The 23,072-nt window shown below is 40.6% G+C and overlaps 1 protein-coding gene across 8 annotated transcripts in view; it reads left to right on the top strand.

Annotated features, from left to right (window-relative positions):
* Positions 1–23,072, top strand: part of LOC132383416 (ephrin type-A receptor 7-like) — a 693,221-nt gene that overhangs the window by 630,577 nt on the left and 39,572 nt on the right. For 7 of the 8 annotated variants that reach the window (XR_009508677.1, XM_059954340.1, XM_059954341.1 and 4 more), the window contains exon 12: positions 4,522–4,583. Coding sequence is in view for 7 of the 8 variants with exons in the window: in XM_059954340.1 (XP_059810323.1) it covers positions 4,522–4,583 (62 nt within the window). In the remaining variant the exon portion in view is untranslated. Of the gene's footprint in view, positions 1–229; positions 1,180–4,521; positions 4,584–23,072 lie in introns of those variants that run through there. The other variant, XM_059954346.1, reaches the window with a different exon arrangement.

Consider the following 23,072-nt stretch of genomic DNA (forward strand, 5'->3'; position numbering starts at 1 on the left):
ATATGTGACAACTCTCAGCCACTGGGTACTAAGTTTTACTTTTCCAAAACCAAATTTTAAAAACATTTAAAGAAAGTATTTCAAAAAACCTTTAACTGGTTTAAATTTATTCCAGTCTTCTTACATTATCTATATTTAACTTCAGAAGTGTGAAATTATTTGAATTGAATTAGTTGAATAATTAATCAACTGCTAGTTATTCTGTGTATTATTTTCCTGATGGATCCAGGAACAAATCCTGTGAAGCTAAGCACAGCTCCAATGCTGTGTTCAACTGTGCTGACGACAGCACCGTCGTTGGCTGAATCAAAGGTGGTGATGAACCAGCATGTAGGAGAGAGAATGCAAATCTGATTGAGTGGTGTCATAACAACAGTCTCTCACTCAATGTCAACAAAATCAAGAAAATGATTACTGACTTCAAGAGGAGGAAACAGGAAGTCTATGAGTCAGTCCTCAATGGGGCATCAGAGGTGTGGAGAGTCAGCAACTTTAAATTCCTTGGTGTACTCATTTCAGTGTTTCTGTCCTGGGTCCAGCACTTAAGTACTCTTATGAATAAAGCACGGCAGCACCTTGACTTTCTTAGAAATTTGTGAAGATTTGACATGACATCTAAAACTATGAAAAACTTCTATAGATGTAAGGAGGAGAATATATTGACTGGTTGCATCACAGCTTGATGTGGAAACCCCATTGCCCTTGTACAGAAAAGCCTACAGAAAGTAATGGATATGGCCCAGTTCATCACAGGTAAAGCTCTTCCCACCATTGAGCACATCTACACGGAGCGCTGTCACAGGAAAGCAGCATTCATCATCAAGGACCTCCAGCATTTAGGCCATGCCGTCTTTGTGCTGCTGCCATCAGGGAGAAAGTACGGGGGCCTCATATATCACACTACCAGAAACAGGAACAGTTATTACCCCACAACCATCAGGCTTTTGAACCAGAGGGGATAACTTCACTCATTCCATCACTGAACTGTTCCAACATCCCATGGACACAATTTAAAGGACTCTTCATCTCATGTTCTCGATATTTATTGCTTTTTATTTATTATTATCATCAGTTTTTTTTCCCTTTCTTTTTGTATTTGCACAGTCTGTTATGTTTATTTTTGCACATTGTTTGTTGCTGCCCTGTTGGGAATGATCTTTCATTGTGTTTCTCTCTGATTACCTGCAAGAAAATGAATTTCAGGTTTGTATATAGTGATATATATATGTATTTTGATAATAAATTTTCTTTGAACTTTGAACCTTGGAGCTGGGTAAATTAGATATCTAGATATACTTTGTGGCTACTTCACTGGAATTTCTGCAGTTGAACAAGTTGCCTTCGTGTATGTTGCTATAGCAATGTTGCAGTTCAGTCCACACTTCTTCGTTGCACCTTCATGAACCCTTGTCAATTTTAGTACCACTTCATCTTTATACACTACAAGCCTTACACGTCCAGCATCCCCCCACCCCACCAAATGGTTTTCCTTCTCACCCCTTATTTCCTGGTCACTCCTGCTGAGTTTTAAACAATGTGGTATTATCTAACCTAAAGTGGTGATCATTATGTAGTCTTGAGGAGATAAATGAGAAATTTATTGAAGAAGCTAAAGGAATGCTTCTAACAGAATAACCCTTGGGAAAACATGTGTATTACCAAAGATCCAACTCTTCAGTAACAATGCAAAGCATCCAATTGGGAACAAAGAAGGTATTTAATGTGAAAGGTCCTGAAAATGTGGCCAATATGCAATGTTTTGGAACAGTTCAAAACACTCCTTGTCTCTGTTTCCATTATTATCAGTGGAACATTTTGAATGCAAGTTTGTAGATGCATTTCCGATTATATCAGTAATTGCTTCTTTGAAATCCTCCATTGGGTGTAAAGAACTTACGAGCAGCCTACATAATTGTGCTTTTTTAAATTTTCTCCCCTATGTGGGCCACACCTTCTAACATGAAATGCCAAGTATTGAACTCCCAGGGTGCTCTGTTTTTGGCTGTTGAGACGTGAGGTCTTTAATGTCAGCAGACACAACCTTTTATCTGAGTTTGCAATGGGTGAAACAACAAATTGGAGATCTGCATCTCCATGGAGAAATACATTTCAATATAGGAGGGGAATTATAAATGTTCAATTATGGAGCAATACATGGAGCTACAATATAACACACTCAAAATTCCAGAGGAACTCAATGGTCAGACAGCATTAAAGGAGAGAATAAAGTGCTGACATTTCATCAGGACATAAGGAGGAAGAGTCAACACTTCATTCCTTTCCATAGATGCTGTCCGACCTGCTGAGTTCCTCCAGCATTCTGTATGTGTTACTCTGGATTTTCAGCATCCACAGAATCTCTTGTCTTTATGAGGAACTGCATTATGTAGTGCAATTAGTATGGCATCAAGAAATGCTACTATGAGTACAGGAGGGCAAAGAAACACAGCAAACTGGATTTAATTTGAGTAGATAAATATCATTCAACAATCACCATATTAAATATGTTGCCCCAACTCAAAACTTCCCTCAGCAAGTGAACAAGAGAAAAGGAATGACAGATGAGAATACTACTGCGAATCCCCTACCTCCTCTACAGCAAAAGAGAGGTGGGAATATATACTTTTATATTGTTCTCTTTATTGCAGTAGTCTACAAAATGCATTCATGGGAAATATTTGGTCTGGATGCATAATGGCTTGGTATGGCTATTGCCCTGCATGTAACACGAAACTTCAGAGAGTTGTGGACACAGCTCAGCCATCACAGTAATCAACGTTCCCCTTATGGGGAAGTCTACACCTCCCATTACCTCAGTAAAGCAGCCAGCATAATCAAAGTCCCCACTCACCGCAGACGTTCTTCTCTTCTCCCCTCTCCCATCAGGCAGAAGATACAAAAGCCTGAAAGCTTGTACCACCAGGCTCAAAGACAGTTTCTATCCACTGTAATCAGACCCAAAATAGATGCTTGGCTTCATCATCTACTGAATTATCATCTTACACTTTATCATTTCCCTGCGCTGGACTTTATTCTTCAGTGTTACTGTTTTAATATTCTCACTCAATACACTGTGTCATGATTTGATTTCTATATACAATATGCAAATTTTCACTCTATGTGATGATAGTAAACCAAAACCAATACCAGTACTTAACATGTGATTTTAGTTTCATCTGATGGCTTCCCTGTTCTGCTTGAAATCATTGCATGAGCAGTAAGCAGTTGTTCTTTTTTAAAGACTAAAAAATGTCTCCAGTGATCTGGTAATGTTTGCAGTATTAAAGTTTACAGATTTCATGTTAGTCTTTTCCAAAAAGAAATGATTGTTCTGCATCAGCACTGTTCAAGAGTGGAAGCAAGGATGGATCTTATAGGGACACAAGATAGTGATACAAATGTTTATTCAGGAAAGAAATAACTTTGACTTATATGGAGCCTTTCGTTGTTTTGGTTCATTTCAAATTGATTCTCAGTCAATTCAATACATTTTATGCATAAATCACAAAGGAGAGAAAGTCTGCAGATGCTGGAAATCCAAAGGAACACACACAGAATGCTGGAGGAACTCAGCAGGTCAAGCAGCAACTGTGGAGCAGAGTAAAAGGATACAGTTTTTATATGTAAACACGCTAGAAAGCATGGTAGGCAGTATGCAAAAACCCTACATAAAGTGGGTTAACTGCTGGCTCAATCGGTTGAGTGATCCACTCTGCATCAAAGCTGTTCCTCAGCAAAGGGAGGTGCTGGCGCACTGTAAAGTTTCTTTAGAAATAGTGAAACGTTGCCTCAGTATGACACTGAAGTCTAGCCTTAGATAATAGAGTCATAGGGTTGTACGGCTTAGAAGCAGGCCCTGCAGTCTACCAGTCTCATGCCGACCTTCCGCACTTGCCCTCATCTGGACTGTATCCTACGGGCAGTATTGCCTGGTTATTTAGCTATTTTAAGTTGCCCTTATATAGAGTAATTGTGTCTGATTTCACCACGTCCTCCTGCAGTGCAATCCAGATATCAACCACTCTATGTGCAACAAAGAAGTTACTCAAAGGTACCCTTAAAACTCCTTCAGCCACCTTAAAGCCATGCCTTTTTGTTTTTGGTATACAGACTGTGACCACCTATCCAATCTATTGTACTCTGACCTCTGGAGTGGGTTTAGGCCCATCCATGCTGGCATGGAGGTTTGATTGCTGCTGTTGATGGGTTGGATTATTTATTACTGAAACCGTCAGCAAATACACCAAACATTATTAAAATCCAAACCCAGACTTTACTATTGTGACACTTAGCTTTGGGTATTGTTGCAAGCCCCAGTGTAATGAGTGAAAGTGAATCATTTGTATTATTATGCCGTCCAGGGCTCAATGCACAAAATATTGGAATTTACTTAGTTTGCATTTATTTACTGTATCTTTGTGTCTCTGAAGCAAGTGCCGCAATACAGTTGATTGACAGCTGAACTCCGCAATTTGCAGTTTCCACACCTCCATTGTTAACACTCTGATTTCCTGTTTGCAGGTAAACCCATGATGATTGTAATTGAATACATGGGAAACGCAGTGTTGGATTCCTTCCTGAGGGTAAACCATTGGTTTTATTTAACTTGTCTGTAAAATAGCTTATTCATGGTTGGCATCTCCATCCAAGCTGTCATCTGCAGTACTTTGTGTTTGTGAAACACACGCAAAATATTGGAAGATCTATGCAGGGCAGGCAGCATCCATGGAGGAGAGTGAATAGTTGATGTTTCCAGCAGAGACCCTTCATCAGGATCTCCTGTTAATGAGATATCTTACACACTTGGATATCCTGAGAAAAGAACATGTAGATAAAGAAAAATTTGCACTCACGTGGGTGGAGGGACAAGGGACATTCATGAGAATATTGTAATTTTGGGAACCAATCTCCATGGTTAAATCTTGTGAGAGAGCACTGGGCTAGCTATCTCATCAAGACAGAACCATGGTGGTCTAAATGCGTCTAACCTCCATGCATCAGCATTCTTTCACAGTACAAACACCAAACAGATTTAACATAATAGAAGTGTGGAAACTCTTCTTTTATGGCATAGTGTTCACCCGGTGAGCAGCTGGCCTGTTAGTTCTAGGAATGCCATAGAAGAGTCATAGAAAACTACAGCACAGAAATAGGCCCTTTAGCCCATCTTGTCTAGCCCCATTGACCCGAACTTGGACCATAGCCCTCATACCTGTCCCATCCATGTACCCATCCAAATTTCTCATAAATGCTGGAATTGAACCCAAATTCACCACCTCTGTTGATAGCTTGTTCCACGTTCTCACCAAGCCTCAAGTCTTGATCCAAATTAGATCATATGTGCAGATGTTGTGGGCTGAACTATACAGTATTGTTCAAGTTCATGATTTTTGTCATTCAGATGTATATATGCATAACGCCAAATAGAGCAACGTTCCTCTGGACCAGGGTGCAGAACAGAGTCAATATAACTCACACACAAGACATAGAGTAATATTGCCACAAATAAGTTAACAAATAATAAAATATATTCCAGAAGAGTGATACTTAGCAGAAGGTACATTTATTACACAGGATAGAAACTATACAGAATAACACTACAGGCACTTCATAATACTCGAGTCCTGGGTGGCTGCAGGCAATTCCATAGTCTCATAAACTGGGGGAAGAAGCTGTTACCTGTCCTAACAATTATAATGCTATGGTTCCTCTTGCTTGATAGTTTGAGAGTCAAAGAGACTGTGTGATGGATGGGAGGATCCTTGACAATGCTAAGGTCATTGTATATAAGACTATAAGACCACAAGATCTAGAAGCAGAACTAGACCATTTGGCCCATTGAGTCTGCTCCACCGTTTCATCAGTGCTGATCCAATTTTCCTCTCAGCCTGAATCTCCTGCCTTTTCCCCATATCTCTTCATGCCCTGACTAATCAAGATTCTATCAACCTCTGCCTTAAGTATACATAAAGACCTGGCCTCCGTACCTGTACCTGTAGCAATGAATTCCATAGATTCACTACTCTCTGCTAAACAAAATTCCTCCTCAACTCTGTTCTAAAAGGATGCTCCGCTGTTCTCAGACTGTGTCCTCTGGTCTTAGACTCTCCCACCATAGGAAGCATCCTCTCCACTTCCACTCTATCCAGACCTTTCAACGTTCAATAGGTTTCAATGAAATCACCCCTCATTCTTCTGAATTTCAGTGAATACAGGCCCAGACACATCAAATGGTTTTCATGTGACAAGCCTTTCAATCATGGAATCATTTTTGGGAGCACCCTTTGACCCCTTTCTAGTTTCAGCACATGCTTTCTTAGATAAGGGGCCCAAAACTGCTCACAATGCTCTGAGTGAGACCTCATCAGTGTTTTATAAAGTCTCAGCTTTACGTCCTTGTTTTCATATTCTAGTTCTCATGAAATGAATGCTAACATTGCATTTGCCTTCCTCACCACAGACTCAACCTGCAAATTAACCTTTAGGGAATCCTGCACAAGGACTCCCAAGTTCCATTCAGCCTCAGTTATTTGTATTTTTTCTCCATTTTGAAAATAGTCAAACATGTCATTTTTTTCTACCAAAGTGCATGAACATATATTTCCCAACACTGCATTCCATCTGCCATTTCTTTGCCCATTCTCCTAATCTGTCTAAGTCCTTCTGTAGCCTCTCTACTTTCTCAGAACTACCTGCCCTCCACCTACCTTCATATAGTCTGCAAACTTTGCAACAAAGCTATCAATTCCATCATCCAAATCATTAGCATATAATGTAAAAAGAATCGGAGCCAACACAGATCCATGTGGAACACTACTAGTCACCGGCAGCCAACCAGAAAAGGTTCCCTTTATTTCCACTCTTTGCCTCCTGCTAATCAGCCACTGCTTTAATCCATGTTAGAATCTTTCCTGTAACGTGGGCCAGTAGCGTGTTAAGCAGCCTCATGTGTGGAACCTTGTCAAAGGACTTCTAAAAATCCAAGTACACAACGTAACTGATTCTCCTTTGTCTATCCTGCTTGTTGTTTCTCCAAAGAATTCCAACATATTTGTCAGGCAAGATTTTCCCTTGAGGAAACCATGCTGACTGTGGCCTATTTTATCATGTGCCTCCAAGTACCCTGAGACCTCAGCTTTAACAATCAACTCCATTAATTCCATCATCCAAATCATTGACATACAATGTAAAAAGAATCGGCACCATCACAGATCCACCCTTTTCTGGTTGGCTGCTGGTGACTTGTGAGTGGAGTGACATTATTATTCCAGAATCTACTAATTCCTGAAAGGTCATTAATAATGCCAACAAAGTTCATTCATCCTCCTCTTTCAGAACCCTGGGATGTACATCATCTGGTCCAGATGATTTACCTAACTTCAGACCTTTCAGTTTGCCAAGAACCTTCTCCCTAGTAATGGTAACTTCACATACTTCATAACCCTGACACATGAAACTTCCATCATTCTACTGGTGTCTTCCACAGTGAAGAATGACACAAAATACTTATTGAGTTCATCCACCATTTCCTTGTTCCCCATTACTGCCTCTCCAGCATTATTCTCAATATCCACTCTTGCTTCTCTTATGTATCTGAAGAAACTTTTGGTATTCCCATCAATATTATTGGCTAACTTACTCTTGTTTTTCATCTCTACCTTCTTAATGACATTATTAGTTGTCTTCTGTTGTTTTTAAAAGTTTCCCAATCATCTCACTTCCCACTAATGTTTGCCCTATTAAATGCCCTCTCTTTGGCTTTTATGTTGACTTTGACTTCTCATTAGCCATGGTTGTGTCATCTTTCCTTTAGGATACTTCTTCCTCTTTCTGATGTATATATCCTGTGCCTTTTGAATTGCTTCCAGAAATTCCAGACATTGCTGCTCTGCCGTCATCCCTGCCCGAGATCTTTTCCAACTAATTCTGGCCGACTCCTCTCCCACGTCTCTGAAATTCCCTTTACTCCACTGTAATACTGATACATCTGCCTTCTGCTTCTCCTTCTCAAATTTCAGAATGAATTCAATTATATTATGATCACTTGACCCTTAAGGATTCTTTTACCTTCAGCTTGCTAATCATTTCTTGTTCTTTGCACAACACCCAGTCCAGAAAAGCTGATCCCCTAGTGGGCTCAACCACAAGCTGCTCTAAAAATCCATCTTGTAGGCACTCTAGAAACTCCCCTTCTGAAATCCAGCACCAACCTTATATTCCAGATCTACCTGTGTATTGATGTCCCCCATGACTATTGTAACATGCATTTTCCATCTCACGTTGTAATTTTTAGGCCACATCTTACTACTGTTTCGGGCTCTATATATAACTCCCATTAGGATCTTTTTACCCTTGCAGTTCCTTAGCTCTATCCATAATGACCTCCCGACCCTATGTCACCTGTTTCTAATAATTTGATATATTTTTTTTACCAACAGAGCAATGCTGCCCCTTCTGCCTTTCTGCCTGTCCTTTCGATAGAATGTGTATACTTGGACGTTAAGCTCCGAGCTAAAACCTTCTTTCAGCCATGGTGATGCCTACAGCACCGTACCTGCCAAATTGCAACTCTGCTGCAATTTCATCCATCTTATTCCATATACTGTGCGCATTCAGATATAACACCTTCAGTCTTGCATTCAACTTCTTCCAATTTTGACCGCTTTTATGTTGCAATTCACCCTGCTGACTGCAACTTTTCCCTATCAACAGCCTCTCGTCACTACACATTACCTCTGTTTGTAAACCAACTACCTCATCTTCAGCACTATTATCAGACTTTCTTAATATACTTCTTGCATTGAAATATGGGCAGCTCAGGATACTAGTTGCAGTGTGAACAAACTTTCGATTCCTAACTTTGTCCGAGGTCTTACCAACATCCACCTCCGCAACCTCATGAACTGTTCTGACACTCTGGTTCCCATCCCCCTTTAATTCTAGTTTTAACTCCACTGTGCAACATTAACAAACCCTCCTGCTAGAGTATTAGTTCCCCTCTGGTTCAGGAGCAAACCATCCCTTCTGAACAGGCCTCTCCTTCCCTGGAAGAGAGCCCAATGATCCATATGCAGTGTTCCTGATAAATACCTGAGATGGGTGGAAGAGAGACCCCAATGATCCTCTCAACAGTCTTCACAATCCTTTGTAGTGCCTTGGGGTCAGATGCCTTGCAATTCCCATAACAGGCAGTATTCATATCTAGGTTCTTATCTTCTTACATTACAGAAACTGACCATTGCAAATGACCGAGGTCTCAGAGCGTTCTTATCAGTCCTATTCCCTTCTTCTTGTAGTCTGTATCTGCTTGCATGCCAATCAGGATAAGGAGTAAGAGATTCAGAGGGAATTTGAGAAAGAGTTTCAAACAAGAGAAAATCTGCAGATGCAAGAAATCAGATGCTGGAGGAACTCAGCAGGCCAGGCAGCATCTATGGAAAAGAGCAAACAGTAGACATTTCAGGCCAAGCCCCCTCATCAGGTCTGGTAAAAAAGAGATGAGGAGTAAGAAATTAGGGGGAGGGGAGGAAGAAGTACAAGTGATAGCTGAAACCAGAAGAGGGAGAGTGGTGAAGTAAGGAGCTGGGATGCCAATTAGTGGAGGACATAAAGGACTGGAGAAGGCCGTGGGAGAAAGGACGGGGCAGGAGAGCCAGAGGGAAGTGGTGGGCAGGTGAGGGGAGAAGTTGAGAGAGGGAAATTGGAATCAGGAATGATGAAGGGGAATTACTGCAAGTTCAAGAAATCAATATCCATGCCATCAGGTTGGAGGTTGCCCAGATGGATATATAAGGTGTTGCTCCTCCAACCTGAGTATAGCCTCAGGGTGGTAGAATTGGAGGCCACGGACTGACGTGTCGGAATTGAAATGGGAAGCAGAATTGAAATAGGTGGCCACCAGAAGATACTGCTTTTTTTGGCGGATGGAGCATGGCTGCTTGGTGAAGCTGCCTCCCAATCAGCTTTGGGTCTTATCGATATGCAGGAGACAACACCAGGAGCACTGGATGTGTTTAAAAACAAAGTTTATTCATCTAGCTGTTAGTTGGATCTGGAATGCAACTACCTGAGGGGTAGATAAAGAAAGTTACTCTCATAATACTTAAGGACCTGGACAGGCATTTAAATCACCAAGACATAAGATACATATAAATCAACTTTTTCTGCAATGGAGGGTGAAGATAGTCAGCAACATGAAGCTTCCATATCTGCAGTTCTATACCTCCCTGATGCTTGGATGTTCTTCTAGAAGATTATCGACTCAGTCAAAGACATTCTTTGAACTGCCCAAAACACGTTGACCTGTTAGCATATTTGGATGTCTGTAAAGAAATGCTGCTGACTGGCACAATCCCGGCTGAGGGATTACATGCTGAGGGACCCACTGAAACTTGGTGCAGAAGACACTGCAAGGTCTAGGTGGAGGAGGACCACAGTATAGAGTTGTTCTGCTACTGGACAGAGAGGGCAGGTTGAGTGTTAAAGTCCCACAATTATTGTGTTGGTGTACTACCCCAGAGAGTCACATGCGCAGCAACATTGGTTTTAAGCAATGTAAGAAAACACTACACAATACATTATCTGTCAACGTATCAATGAGAAGGCATTGCATATTTTATTCTTGTATTATGAACAAAGGAAATTTTGATTAAGAGGTAAGTGAGTGCCCAGACTGCGGGAAGCTAAGTCGGTGAATAGGGATGAAACAGTTCCAGCAAACTGGGCTCAATTCCAATCCCCACTGCTGTCTATGCAGTGTTTACAAGTTCTTCCTGTTACCCAGTGGGATTCCCCGAGGCTCCAGTTTCCCCTTAAATCACAACAATGTTGTTGATAGATTAATTGGCCACTATAAATTACCAATTAGTGTAGGTGTAAGGTAGGAGAATCAGGGAGAAGTTAGAATCATGCAACACAGAAGTCAAGAAATAATCTGTAATAATTGCATTGCCAGGGCTTCAATATTCAAAGCAAATTTATTATCAAAGTACACACAGTATATGACACCATTTTCAACCCAGAGAGTCATTTCCTTGTGAGCAATCACAAAGTACAAAAATCCACAATAGGATCAATGAAAGACCGCACCCAACAGGATAGACAATAACCGATCTGCAAAAGAAAAGCAGCAAAGAATGAAACTGCAAATAGACAGGGAAGAGAGACTGCTGCAAGTGTTTCCCAGGGGAGCAGTCCACTTACAACTGACACCACTCGTCAGTTAAGAGAAGAACGACATGCACGGAATTAGAAGTAAAAACATTCATAATGTGTGTATACTACCAGGCAATGGAGCCTGAGACTGATGTGACAGGATGCAGAGACAAACTTCATCAACAGTTTATAACACAATAAACTTCCAAACAGTGGAGAAGATGAACGTAGAGTGATAGTAAAAAATAACTTAATCCCTATAGGCATGTTAAACTGAATAAAACATGAAGTTGCACAAGAAGCTAGAAAGAAACCAACCTAAAGACCATGACAACACTATGCAAGAAAATAATGAAGATGCAACACCCCCCCCACCCAAGCACTGATAAAAATACAATTATTTCAACTGCTTCACAATCAGATGTTAACAGCAATAACACAGATCCAGGGCCTCTGCAGAATACTGATGATAAAACTGAGTTTACAGACAAAATATCCCAATATTTAACAGAATATACAAGTGGTGATTGATAAGTTTGTGGCCTGAGGTAGAAGGAGATGAGTTATTAACTTCAAACTTTCTGCATAATTGCTCAAGGAGTTGAACTGCACGTGCATGTAACGAGAGCTGGATAACTCATCCCCTTCTACCTTGGGCCATGAACTTATCAATTACCCCTGCTGCGAAATACTTCTGGAGGTCCAAGACGCCAGCTTCTACAAAGAAGGGATCCGTATGCTCCACAATCGTTGGACTAAGTGTGTAAATGTAGGAGAGGACTATGTTGAAAAATAAATATGCTAGGCTTTCTAAAATTGACTCCTATCTTAGGCCACAAACATATCAATCACCCCTCGTATGGGCATTGACCCAACAAAAAGACCCTACTGACCAACACAAAACACGTAATCAAAATTTGCAAAGTAAGTTAATATTCTCAACAATATTATATTACCACAATATTTAGGAAAACTTGAAAAATTTGAAGAACCACACACAACGACATACTGTGCAGCACTAAAGGCAGTGCAGTGCAATGGGCTCCAACATAGAGGCACTCATTAAAAGAAACACAAAACTGAGTAATGAAGTGAAAACACTGAAATGGAAGAAAAGTTTAAAAAACAAAATTGAAACATTTAGATCGGAAACAGCCTGCCTAATGGAGTTTAAAACAGAGAACCCAAGCAAGAAATTTAAGTGAACAACTAAGGAGATTCTGAGGAAATATAAGGCCTGTACAAGATATGATCAACTGAACAAAAGCACTATAGAGTTTATAGATTCATTAAAATAAAAGCTCAGTGCATCAAAATGTCAAATTACGAACAAGCACAGAGATAATTAACTTTTAGTCTAATATCTGTTCAAACAGGGTGATGGACAATCAAGAAGCATACTGGATTAGGGAGTAAAAAGAGTGCACACAAACAATTGACAAAATACAAATACCTGAAGTTAAAATGGATATGTTAAAAGAGGTTATAAAAAATACCCACAACTGGAAAGGTACCAGCAGCGATAATATTTATAATTATTGGTATAAAAATTTACAGCGTTCATCCATACCTATTAATGCATATCAACAAATTTCTTAAAAATCCTGAAAAGTTGCCCGAACTTTTGACAGAAGGCAAAACATACCTTTTACCTGAAGGAAAAATCACAAAAGATCCATCAAAATTTCATCCTATTACTTGTTTCCCAACTGTATATAAAATTGTAACATCATGTATCTCAAAACTAATCACCACTCATTTAGATAACCACAATATACTTAAAGAAGAGCAGAAAGGATGCCATTAAGGTACAAAAGGAAGTAAAGAGCAACTGATAATAAACTCTGGAATTCTAAATCAAGCCCAGTGGAAAGGCAGACATCTTTCATGTTGCTGTATTGACTACCAAAAGGCATGTAACTCTGTTCCACACTCATGGTGAACAGAAGTTCTTAATTTGTACAAACTATACCCAATACTTGTGAAATTCTTTCAACATCTGATGAAACATTGGTGTATTATGATCACCTAATCTATTAACAACCTAAAAAGCTCAGCCACCATTATCAAAATAAACCAAGTCATTTTCCAAGGTAACTCTCTAAGCCCTCTATGGATCTGTCCAGCTTTAAACCTGTTCTCTAATTTATTGAATCGGATAAAAATTGGGCATCAAATCAGAAACAATGAATTGAGTTATATGCTCCTTCATCAGCCAAGCTAAAGCAATTAATTTAAATAGTTGAACTATTTTTGAAAGATATAAACATGAACGTTGGACTGAATAAATGCAGAACATTAAACATAAAGAAAGGTGCAATAGAGCTAATAGAATACAAACAGAGCAGCAGGATACAATACAGTGGATGGATGAATATGAAAGTTTTATGTATCTGTGATATCAACAAGGACAGAAATTAATCATAGTGTGATAAATGAAAAACTTTGGACAGAGTTTACTTCTAGGTTTAAGAAAATCTGCCAAACAGAGCTCAACTGTAAAAATATAACAAAGGCAATGAACACTTTTGCTATACCTATATTAAAGTTTTCTTTTGGTATAATAGGTTGATTCAAAACCAATCCGGAAAATTTACAAAGAAAGCTAAGAACTAAACTGACAAATTTCAGAAAGTGTTATACATACGCTGGAATGTCCTTAGATTAACACTGCCTTGAACAAAAGGGGGAAGAAGAATAACAGACATTCAGCATCTACACAACAGTCAGATAAAACTTCTAAGGAAATACATTCATCGGCAAAAACAGAAAAACAGGAATCAGCACTCCATACAAGCATATACAATTCTGATAAGAAGTATACACCACTAAATTTAACCGAGAACACAACCCAGAAAAATGAAGCCTTTATCACTATTGAAAAAGTTAACCGATGGAAGAACATGATCCTCATGGAAGACATCCCCACAAACTAAGCAATATATTTGTCAACAAGGAAGCATCAAACGTTGAAGACCTCTTCTCAGAAACAGAAGGGTTCCTCGTGGCAATACAGGACAAGGTGGTTAACATAAAGAGTGATCAAAAGTACATAATAAAGACCAACAAATTCAAGATGATGAATGTAAATAATGCCAGATAAGATTTGTCCATTGCCAAATATAGATAAGCAAACCCAGAAACAATCCAACACATTATTGCATCCTGTAGCAGTTTAACACAATCTAATTACTTACAATACAAAATCAAGTGGCAAATATTATTCAGCAAAATCTCCCTCTAAAATACAAAATTATAAAAGTAATCCCACCTTACTATAAATGCAAGCCTGATCCAGTTTTAAAGTCAGAATACCACACATTATATTATAACCAATCCGTTATTATAGATAGATCAATCCATAATAACTGTCTGGATTTAATAGTACAGGATAAACAAGCAAGAACAACTTATTTAATAGATATAGCCGTTCCAAACACACATAACTTACGGAAATCAATAAGTGAAACCCACCAGAAATATGCTGAATTAAAAGAAGAAATTGAAGGACCTTGGAACATGAACAAGGCATAACTTGTCCTGATATAATATCTATAATTGGTATCATCCCAAAGGCACTACACAATAGCATTAAACATTTAGGGCTACACAACGATATCTAAATAAATCTTCAGAAATCCACAATAGTTAACACCATTAGAACACTAAAATTTGAGAAATGAGTGTGCTTGGCTATGCCTATACCTTAGGTTTTACCAGCTTGAGCTGAGAAGAAAAAATAAATCAAAATAATAACAATCAATAAATAAGCAATAAATATAGAGAACAAAGAGATGAAGAGTCTTCGTAGGTTGTGAGAACAGTTCAGTGATGGGGTGAGTGAAGTTGAGTGGTTATCCCCACTGGTTCAAGAGTCTGATAGTTGAGGAATAATAACCGTTCCTGAAACTGGTGATGTGGGTCTTGATGCTCCTGTACCTTCTTCTTAATGGCAGCAGCAAGAACAGACCATGGCCCGGATGATAGGGGCCCTTGATGATGAATGCTGCTTTTCTGCAACAGCATTCTGTGAAAATGCACTCAGTGGTGCAGAGAGCTTTACCCATGATGGACTGGGCTGTATGGACTACTTTACATCGCCTTTTCAGTACAGGGGCATTGATGTTTCCATACCAGGCTGTGATGCAACCAGTCGGCAGCTCTCCACCACACATCTATGCAAGTTCGCCAAAGTTTTAGATGACATGCCAAATCATCGCAAACTTCTAAGAAAGCAAAGGCACTGTTGTGCTTCCTTTATAATGGCTCTGACGTATTGGACCCAGGACAGATTCTCTGGAATGATAACACTGAGGAATTTTAATTTGCTGATCCTCTCCAACTCTGATCTCCTGATAAGAACTGGCTCATCGACCTCTAATTTTCTCCTCCTGAAATCAATGATCATCTCCTTGGTCTTGCAGACGTTGAATGAGAGGTTGTTGAATAAACACTGCTTGGGCTTCCAGACGGTATCAGGTATCGATTATAACTAACATTTCGATGACAAACTCTACCATATTCGTCAAGGATCATGCCTAGGCATGCCTAATCTGGTGGCATATATACCACAGTTGTCTGTCCCTCCTGATTGGTTAATCCTTTTCCAATCAGGTTTTCACTCTCCCACCTTGCTTACAATCAAAGCACTAGTTCATTTTTGAGAGGATGTTGTTGTGGCACCACTCAGCCAGGATTTCAGTCTCCATTCTGTACACTGATTCATCACCATCTTTGACTTCGCCAACAACAGCGATGTCATCAGCAAACTTGAATATGGCATTGGTACTGTCCTTAGCTTCACAGTCATAAGTATAGAGTGAATAGAGCTGGGTGCTAAGCACAAAGCCCTGTGGTGCATCTGTGCTGACTGAGATTTTGGAGGAGATGTTGTTGCCAAACCGAACTGACTGGGAAATCGAGGATCTAATTGTGCAAGAGGTTATTGAGGCCCAGGTTATGAAGCTTATCAATTAGTCTTGAGGAATAACTTTATTGATGGCTAAGCTGTAGTCAATGAAGAACATCCTGATGTATGCATCTTCACTGTCCAGCTGTTCCAGGGTTGAGTGAACAGCCAATGAAATGGCACCTGCTGTTGAGATGTTGTGATGGTAGCGAAATTGGAGTGGAATAAGTTCCTTGTTTCATAACTTTCTGTACCTTGGCCATTCAAGTACTCACCCAGATACTCCTTAAACATTGTGAGAGTGTCTGCAGTCTATTGTTAAGCAATGGGTTCCAGATTCCAATTGCCCTCTAGGAGAAAAAGCTATTCTTTGGTTCCCCTCTAAACCTTTTACTGATTTGCATGGAAGAAAAATATTATGTTACTGAAAAATAAGTCAGGGAATAAGTCTGATGGGATTGTTCTGAGAGCTAGTATAGACTGAGTGGGCTCAATTGCTGCCTCCTGTGTCTTAAGAATATAGAAATATGATATAATCCAAACTATAAGATTTCCTTGAAGTCTACAGCCGAGCTGATCATTAGATAAATACTTTGCCACAAAAGCAGCCACTGTTTTTAAACTCTGTCATGTTTTTATTGTGCAGGAATACTGATACTTCCAAGTATTATCATGTCTGCTGTGTGGGAAAGCAGATTAATGGTAGACAATGCCAAGTATTCATAATTGAACATGATACTAGAATATAGCGAGACACACTAATGAAAGAACAGACTTCCTTCTTTTCACTAGTTTTAGCTTTGCCAATTAAATGAGTGGAACGGAAGCAAGAGTCTTTAAAAGGATGTTAAATATCATTAAAATATAAAGGAAAGCAAGTGAAATGCTTGCTTTTGTACGGCAGCTGTAGAGTCCCAGAAATCCAACGTGCTTTGCAATCAATGGTTAACTCTTGAACAAAGTGTACTCAGCAAGATGTCTCAAACAACATTCGAGCAAATGACTGGGTAATCTGTTTCCCTTGGAATGCAGGGAGTGATGTTGCTTGCACTTCTGGGAGTACCCATTACTTCCCAATAATACCACCTGTGCAGGCAGGCCGGGCTCGCTTTAACATCTGCTTGTTTGCAGAAGAGCCTCATCCTCTTTTGCACTCTCTAATGGAGTTTGCTTCCCCTCATTAGGCTGAAAGATAATTCTGACAAAGAAATTTGGATCAAGTGTTGACACCAGTTGGCAGCTTCATTTTTTCTCACTGATGTTCAGCTCCGTGTTTTGCTTAGGCCTAAATATTTTAGGCAGGACTCAGTTTGCTTGAAGCATGCCAGCAGACTGTTAATACATGAACAATGAGGTTTTCCTTCTAATTCATTAATTACTTCAATTCGATTCACATTTTTTTCTTTAGTCTGCCTTTGTACACCTTCAATTCTTTTCTGTGCCAAATGGACACAAGGTTTTCTGTCACCTATCCATCAAGGCTAATGGAATGTCTCAATAAGATTGCTGGATGGGTGCTGGGAAGCAGAGTTAACATGGTGCATCAGCTGTGTGAAACCTTGGTATGATCCCATCTGCAGTAATGCATGAGGGGCATCGCATTCAGGGAGGAAGTACTGGCCTTGGATGAGGTGTATTCCTGCACCACAGATTAACCAGAATAATACCAGGGCTTTATAAAATAAATTATGATTACAGGTAATATAAAGTTAGCTTGTATTCCTTGATGGGCAGACTGGGGGAAGGTAGAAAGTCTGAGATAAGGGAGCTACAGAGAAACGATTTCCTCTGGTGAGCGGGTGGTGTGTTCTGAAGTTTGAAGTGGGCCACAATCAACAAAATGGAAATCATCGAATGGGCAGAGGCAGCTCAGGTGGAGTTCAGTGTGGAGAAGGCTGAGGTGTGGTGGGATTACCATAGAACATCAGTCATAGGAACTCAAGAGATAGGAGCAAGGGTAAACCATTTTACTTGCTGACCCTGCTCCTCCATTCAATAAGATCATGGCTGATATGGCTCTGAACTTAAGTTCCATTTATATCCTCCACCCCCCCCCCCCCCCCATAACCCTTAATTCCGCTACTTTGCAAATATCTATTTAATTGTGTGTTGAGTATTTTTAATGAAGGAGCAACTACTGCTTCCATGGACAGAGAATTCTAGATTCTCTCCTCTCAGGGAAAAGCACGTTCTCCTCATTTCCATCCCAAATGCATTCCCCCAAATCTTAAGGCGACACACTTTAGTTCTAGTCTCACCCACAGAGAAACCACTTTCCTGCCGCTATCTTATCTATCCCTTTAATCAGGTTATATGCTTCAATGCATATGCAAATGTCCCATTCTTCTGAATTCCAGCAAGTGTAATCCCAGGCAACCCAGTCTCTGTGGAATAATGTGGTGAGCCGCCTCTGCATCACCTCCAACGCCAGTATATCTTTCCTCAAGTAAGGAAACAAACATGCCTGCACCCCTCCAGTTACAGCCTCAGTCGTACCCTGTACAGTTGCAGGATATCCTCTCTGCTCTTAAACTCAATCGCACTCACGAGGACCAACATTCCATTTGCCTTTTTCATAACCTGTTGCACCTGTCAACCAACTTTTTGTGATTCATTAACAAGCACTCCCAAGTCCCTCTGCACAACAGATTCAGTATCTAAATGATAATCTCATCTACTTTTCCCTCCAGTGTGGAATAGCAACTTTGTACTCCATCTGCCAGACTTTTCTACTCGCTTAACTTATCTATAACTCTCTGCAGGCTCTCCGCATCCTCTGCACAATTTGCCTTTCCATTCAATTTAGTGTCATTCTTATGCAGGTATGCCACATTAATTTCCCTCTTCCGAATCGTTAATATATGTCATCAACAATTGTACATCCAGCATTGACCCCGCGAGACTCCATTCTCCACTGATTGACTACCAGAGAAACACCCATGTATCCTAACACTTTGCCTTCCATTAGTTAATCAATCGTCCATCCATGCTAATATAGTGCCCTCAAGTCCATGCGCAGTATCCTTATCTTATGGATAAGCCATTTATGCTGCACCCTTTTTGACAGCTTTTGGAAATTTAAGTGTACTTAAATTTCCCCACTATCGATTGTGCTCTTCACATTCTCAAAGAACTCCTATAAGTTTGTCACACAGTACACTCCCTTTGTGAATCCATGCTACCTCTATTACCATAAATTCCGGACTATAAGCTGCTACTTTTTTCCCACGCTTTGAACACTGCGGCCTATACTACAGTGCGGCTAATGCATGTTTTTTTTTCATGCCGCCAAAAACATTTTGCCTCGTAACAGTAGACTGTTATGAATCCCGTAACTGGAGAACTTACCAGCAAAGATAGAGAGGTCCGTTGAAGTCTGATGTCACTATTTTCAAACGTTTTATTTATAAAGGGACACAAAAGTAGGGTTAATACATACATTCAGATAGTGCACATCGTCAACGCTCAATCTAAAGCGTGGGTATAGTAATATCATTAAGAAGTGAGCTCTGCTGTTGTCTAGGGGTTAATAGATTGTCCGTTGGAAATATAAAAGTCACTCAGAAAGTCTGCAGGCCTCAGCCCTTTGAAAATCGCTGGGTTTCACGTGGGGCGACCGAGAGAGAGAGATTGGAGGAGAAGAGAAAGAACTTGCTGAGTCTTGATGAATCTTCCGTAAAATCGGGGGAGCGTTGGTTTCCTCTCCCCGATGTTAGTTAAAAGCGGTTTGCTGTGATTCCAGCCACAAATTCCAATCCCGGAATCTAACGCATGTGGCTTCCTTCAGAATGGCTTCCCGCTGCTGCGGGAACACTCTCGTGTCTTCTTGGTGCATCTGAGGGGGCTGTCCCCCTGAGACTCTCCTTTATACTTCCTCACGGGGTCGCAGGTGTCAATCAGGTTGGGATGATGCAATCTCTCTCTCAACCAGCCCACCTTGCCCGAGGGCTTTTCACGTGGTCTCCATGAGACAATAGTCACTGTCGTCTTATTCTGTATCCCGGGTGGGACGTGCAATTTGGCACGTTTCTCTCTCTCTCTCTCTCTCTCTCTCACTTCCTGGGTCTACTGACCCCCCCCCCAATGGGTGCTCTTGCGATTCTCACAAAGGAGGGGGCTGGGATCATAGCAAGACCAATAAAATTGATGAGTAGTTCACAGAGGTCCAATGAAATTGTACGATAAATCAAGCGCACTTTCACAATTAAATTATTGTAAATCAGTCATTTGTACTCACCCCCATCAACATGGAAAACACTCGAAGAAAAGCATATGATGCAGCTTTTAAGTTAAAGGCGATCAATAACTTTTCCTGGTAGGCTGCAGTATATATATATTTCTTACCAGTCGTTAGGAGATATTGGAATGTTGTTCGTGCACTGTTCAGTAAAAAAGTATACGCAACGTAATTTGTGTGTTACCGATACGTATGTATATTTAAAAGTAGCTGTGTTACAGGCACTGTTCGAAAAAAAGCATTTGCAATATGTATTTGTTTATGTTACCATACGGATTTAATTAAAAGTTAAAAAAATCCTCACGTGTAATATCTTTCTGTGTAAATATCTCATATTACAACGTGGGACACCTGCGGCTTAAAATCCGGTGCGGCCTGTACAAGTACAAAATTGATTTTCTTTCTAAAATTAGAGCGTGCGGCTTTTAATCAGGTGCGCTCTGTAGTCCGGAATCTACGGTATTTCTTCCTTAAAATTAGCTTCAAGCTTTTTCCTGACTACAGAGTTGTGAAAAAGGAGAATAAAGTGTTCTAACACATTATGCTCCACAACTTCTGCCATTTTAAAAGAGATCCATATCTTTACCCTCCCCCACCCCCCAGCTTTCTTCAGGGATCACCCCCTCCGCATTTCCCTTGTCTATTCATCCTTCCCCACTAATCTGCCTCCCGGCACTTACCCCTGCAAGTGACCTGCCCATACATCTCCTCTCACACCTTCATTCAGAGCCCCAAACAGTGAGGTAACACTCCACCTGTGAATCTGCTGGAGTCATCTATTGTGTCCAGTGCTCCTGATATGGCTTCTTCTACATTGGTGAGACCTGTTGTAAACTGGGAGAATACTTCGATGAGCACCTCTGCTTCATCTGCCTCAAGCAGAACTTCCCAGAGGTCAACCTTTTTAATTCCAATTCCCATTCCCATTCCGACATGTTAGTCCATGACCTTCTGTTGTGCCAAGAATAAGATATCCACAGGGTGGAGGAGCAACACCTTATATTCCTTTTGGGTAGCCTCCAACCTGACAGCATGAATATTGATTTCTTCTTCCAGTTGGCAAATATGGTCCACTCTCCTCTCCTATAAGATTCTTCCTTCTCCAGCCCTCAACTTTTCCCACCCACCTGCCTTCACCTATGATGCACCATCAATAACTCTCGGAGACGTGAGGAGAGATATAAGCTTTTATTGGCTGGAAGAAAGAACAAGCAGCAAATGACCACCACACTACATCCTGGAGACTGAGGCCAGGTCTGTGTCTCCAATCGCCTTTATACCGGGGTCCGTGGGAGGAGACACAGGAGCAGTCAGCGGGGGGCGTGTCCAGACAGGTATATGTAGTTCACCACAACCTACTAGCCAGCCTCCTTCCCCAGATCCCACCTTTTCATTCCAGCATCTTCTCCCTTCCTTCACAGACCTGAAGAAAGGTTGCAGCCAAATTCATCGACTGCTTATTACTTTCTGTAGATGCTGCCTGCCCTGCTATATTTCTCCAGCATTTCTGATGTTACTTTGAATTTCCACCATCTACAGACTTACTCATGTTTAATCAGACATTAAGCTAAATGCCTGAGGTTGCCCACCTTTTGCTCGCATCCTGTTTTAAACAGTACCATAATAATCACTGTTTTCCTATCAATGGGGACTGTATTCCATCTGCCACTTCTTTACCCATTCTTCTAACCTGTCTCAGTCCCTCTGTAACATCTCTACTTCCTTAAAAAATATCTGCCCCTCCACCTAGCTTCACATCACCCGCAAAGTCATCGATTCTATCATCCAAGTCTTTGAAATATAACATAAAAGGAAGTTGTTCTAACACAGACCCCTGTGGAATGCTGTTAGTTTCTGGCAGCCCACCAGAAAAACCTCCCTTTATTCACACCCTTTTCCGCCTGCCAAGCAGCCACTGGTTTATCTTTGCTAGTATCTTTCCTGTAATACCATGGGCTCCTAGCTTGTTAAGCAACTTCATGTGAGGCACCTTGTGAAAGGCCCTCTGAAAATCCAAGTACACAATACAGTGAAGGCTGATCGAAAATTCTTGTTCAGTTCATCTGCCATTTCCTTGTCCCCCAGTACTACCTCCCCAGCATCATTTTCCAGTGGTTCTATATCTACCATCACCTCTCTTTTACACTTTAAGTATCTGAAGAAACATTTGGCATCTTCTTCAGGTGCTTCATATTCCAACATTTCTTTCTTTATGACTTTTTGGTTTCTGTTGGTTTCTAACAGCTTCCCAGTAATTTTTGCCTTCTCTTTGGCTTTTAGGTGGGTTTTGACTTCTCTTGTTAGCCATGGTTGTGCCATCCTACGTTTAGAATACTTCTTCCTGCCTGGGATGTATATATTCTGCGACTTCCAAATTGCTTCCAGAAATTCCAGCCATTGCATCATCCCTGCTGGTGTTCTTTGTCAACCAATTTTGGACAGCTCCTCTCTCATGCCTCCGTAATTCCTTTTACTCCACTGTAATACTGATACATCTGAATTTATCTTCTCCTTCTCAAATTGTGGAGTAATTTCTATCATATTATGATCACCTGTCTCTCAGGGTTCATTGGCCTTAAACTCTCTACTCAATTCCGGTTCATTGCACAACACCCATTTCAGAAAAGCCGATCCTCTAATGGGCTCAACCACGAGCTGCTCTGAAAAAGCCATCTCGTAGGCATTCTAAAAATTCCTCTTCTAGTAATCCAGCACCAAACTGATTTTTCTAGTCTACCTGCAAATTGAAATCTTTCATGCCGACCATAACGT

The sequence above is a fragment of the Hypanus sabinus genome, chromosome 30, assembly GCF_030144855.1.
Source record: "Hypanus sabinus isolate sHypSab1 chromosome 30, sHypSab1.hap1, whole genome shotgun sequence".
In the NCBI taxonomy this organism is placed as follows: Eukaryota; Metazoa; Chordata; class Chondrichthyes; order Myliobatiformes; family Dasyatidae; genus Hypanus; species Hypanus sabinus.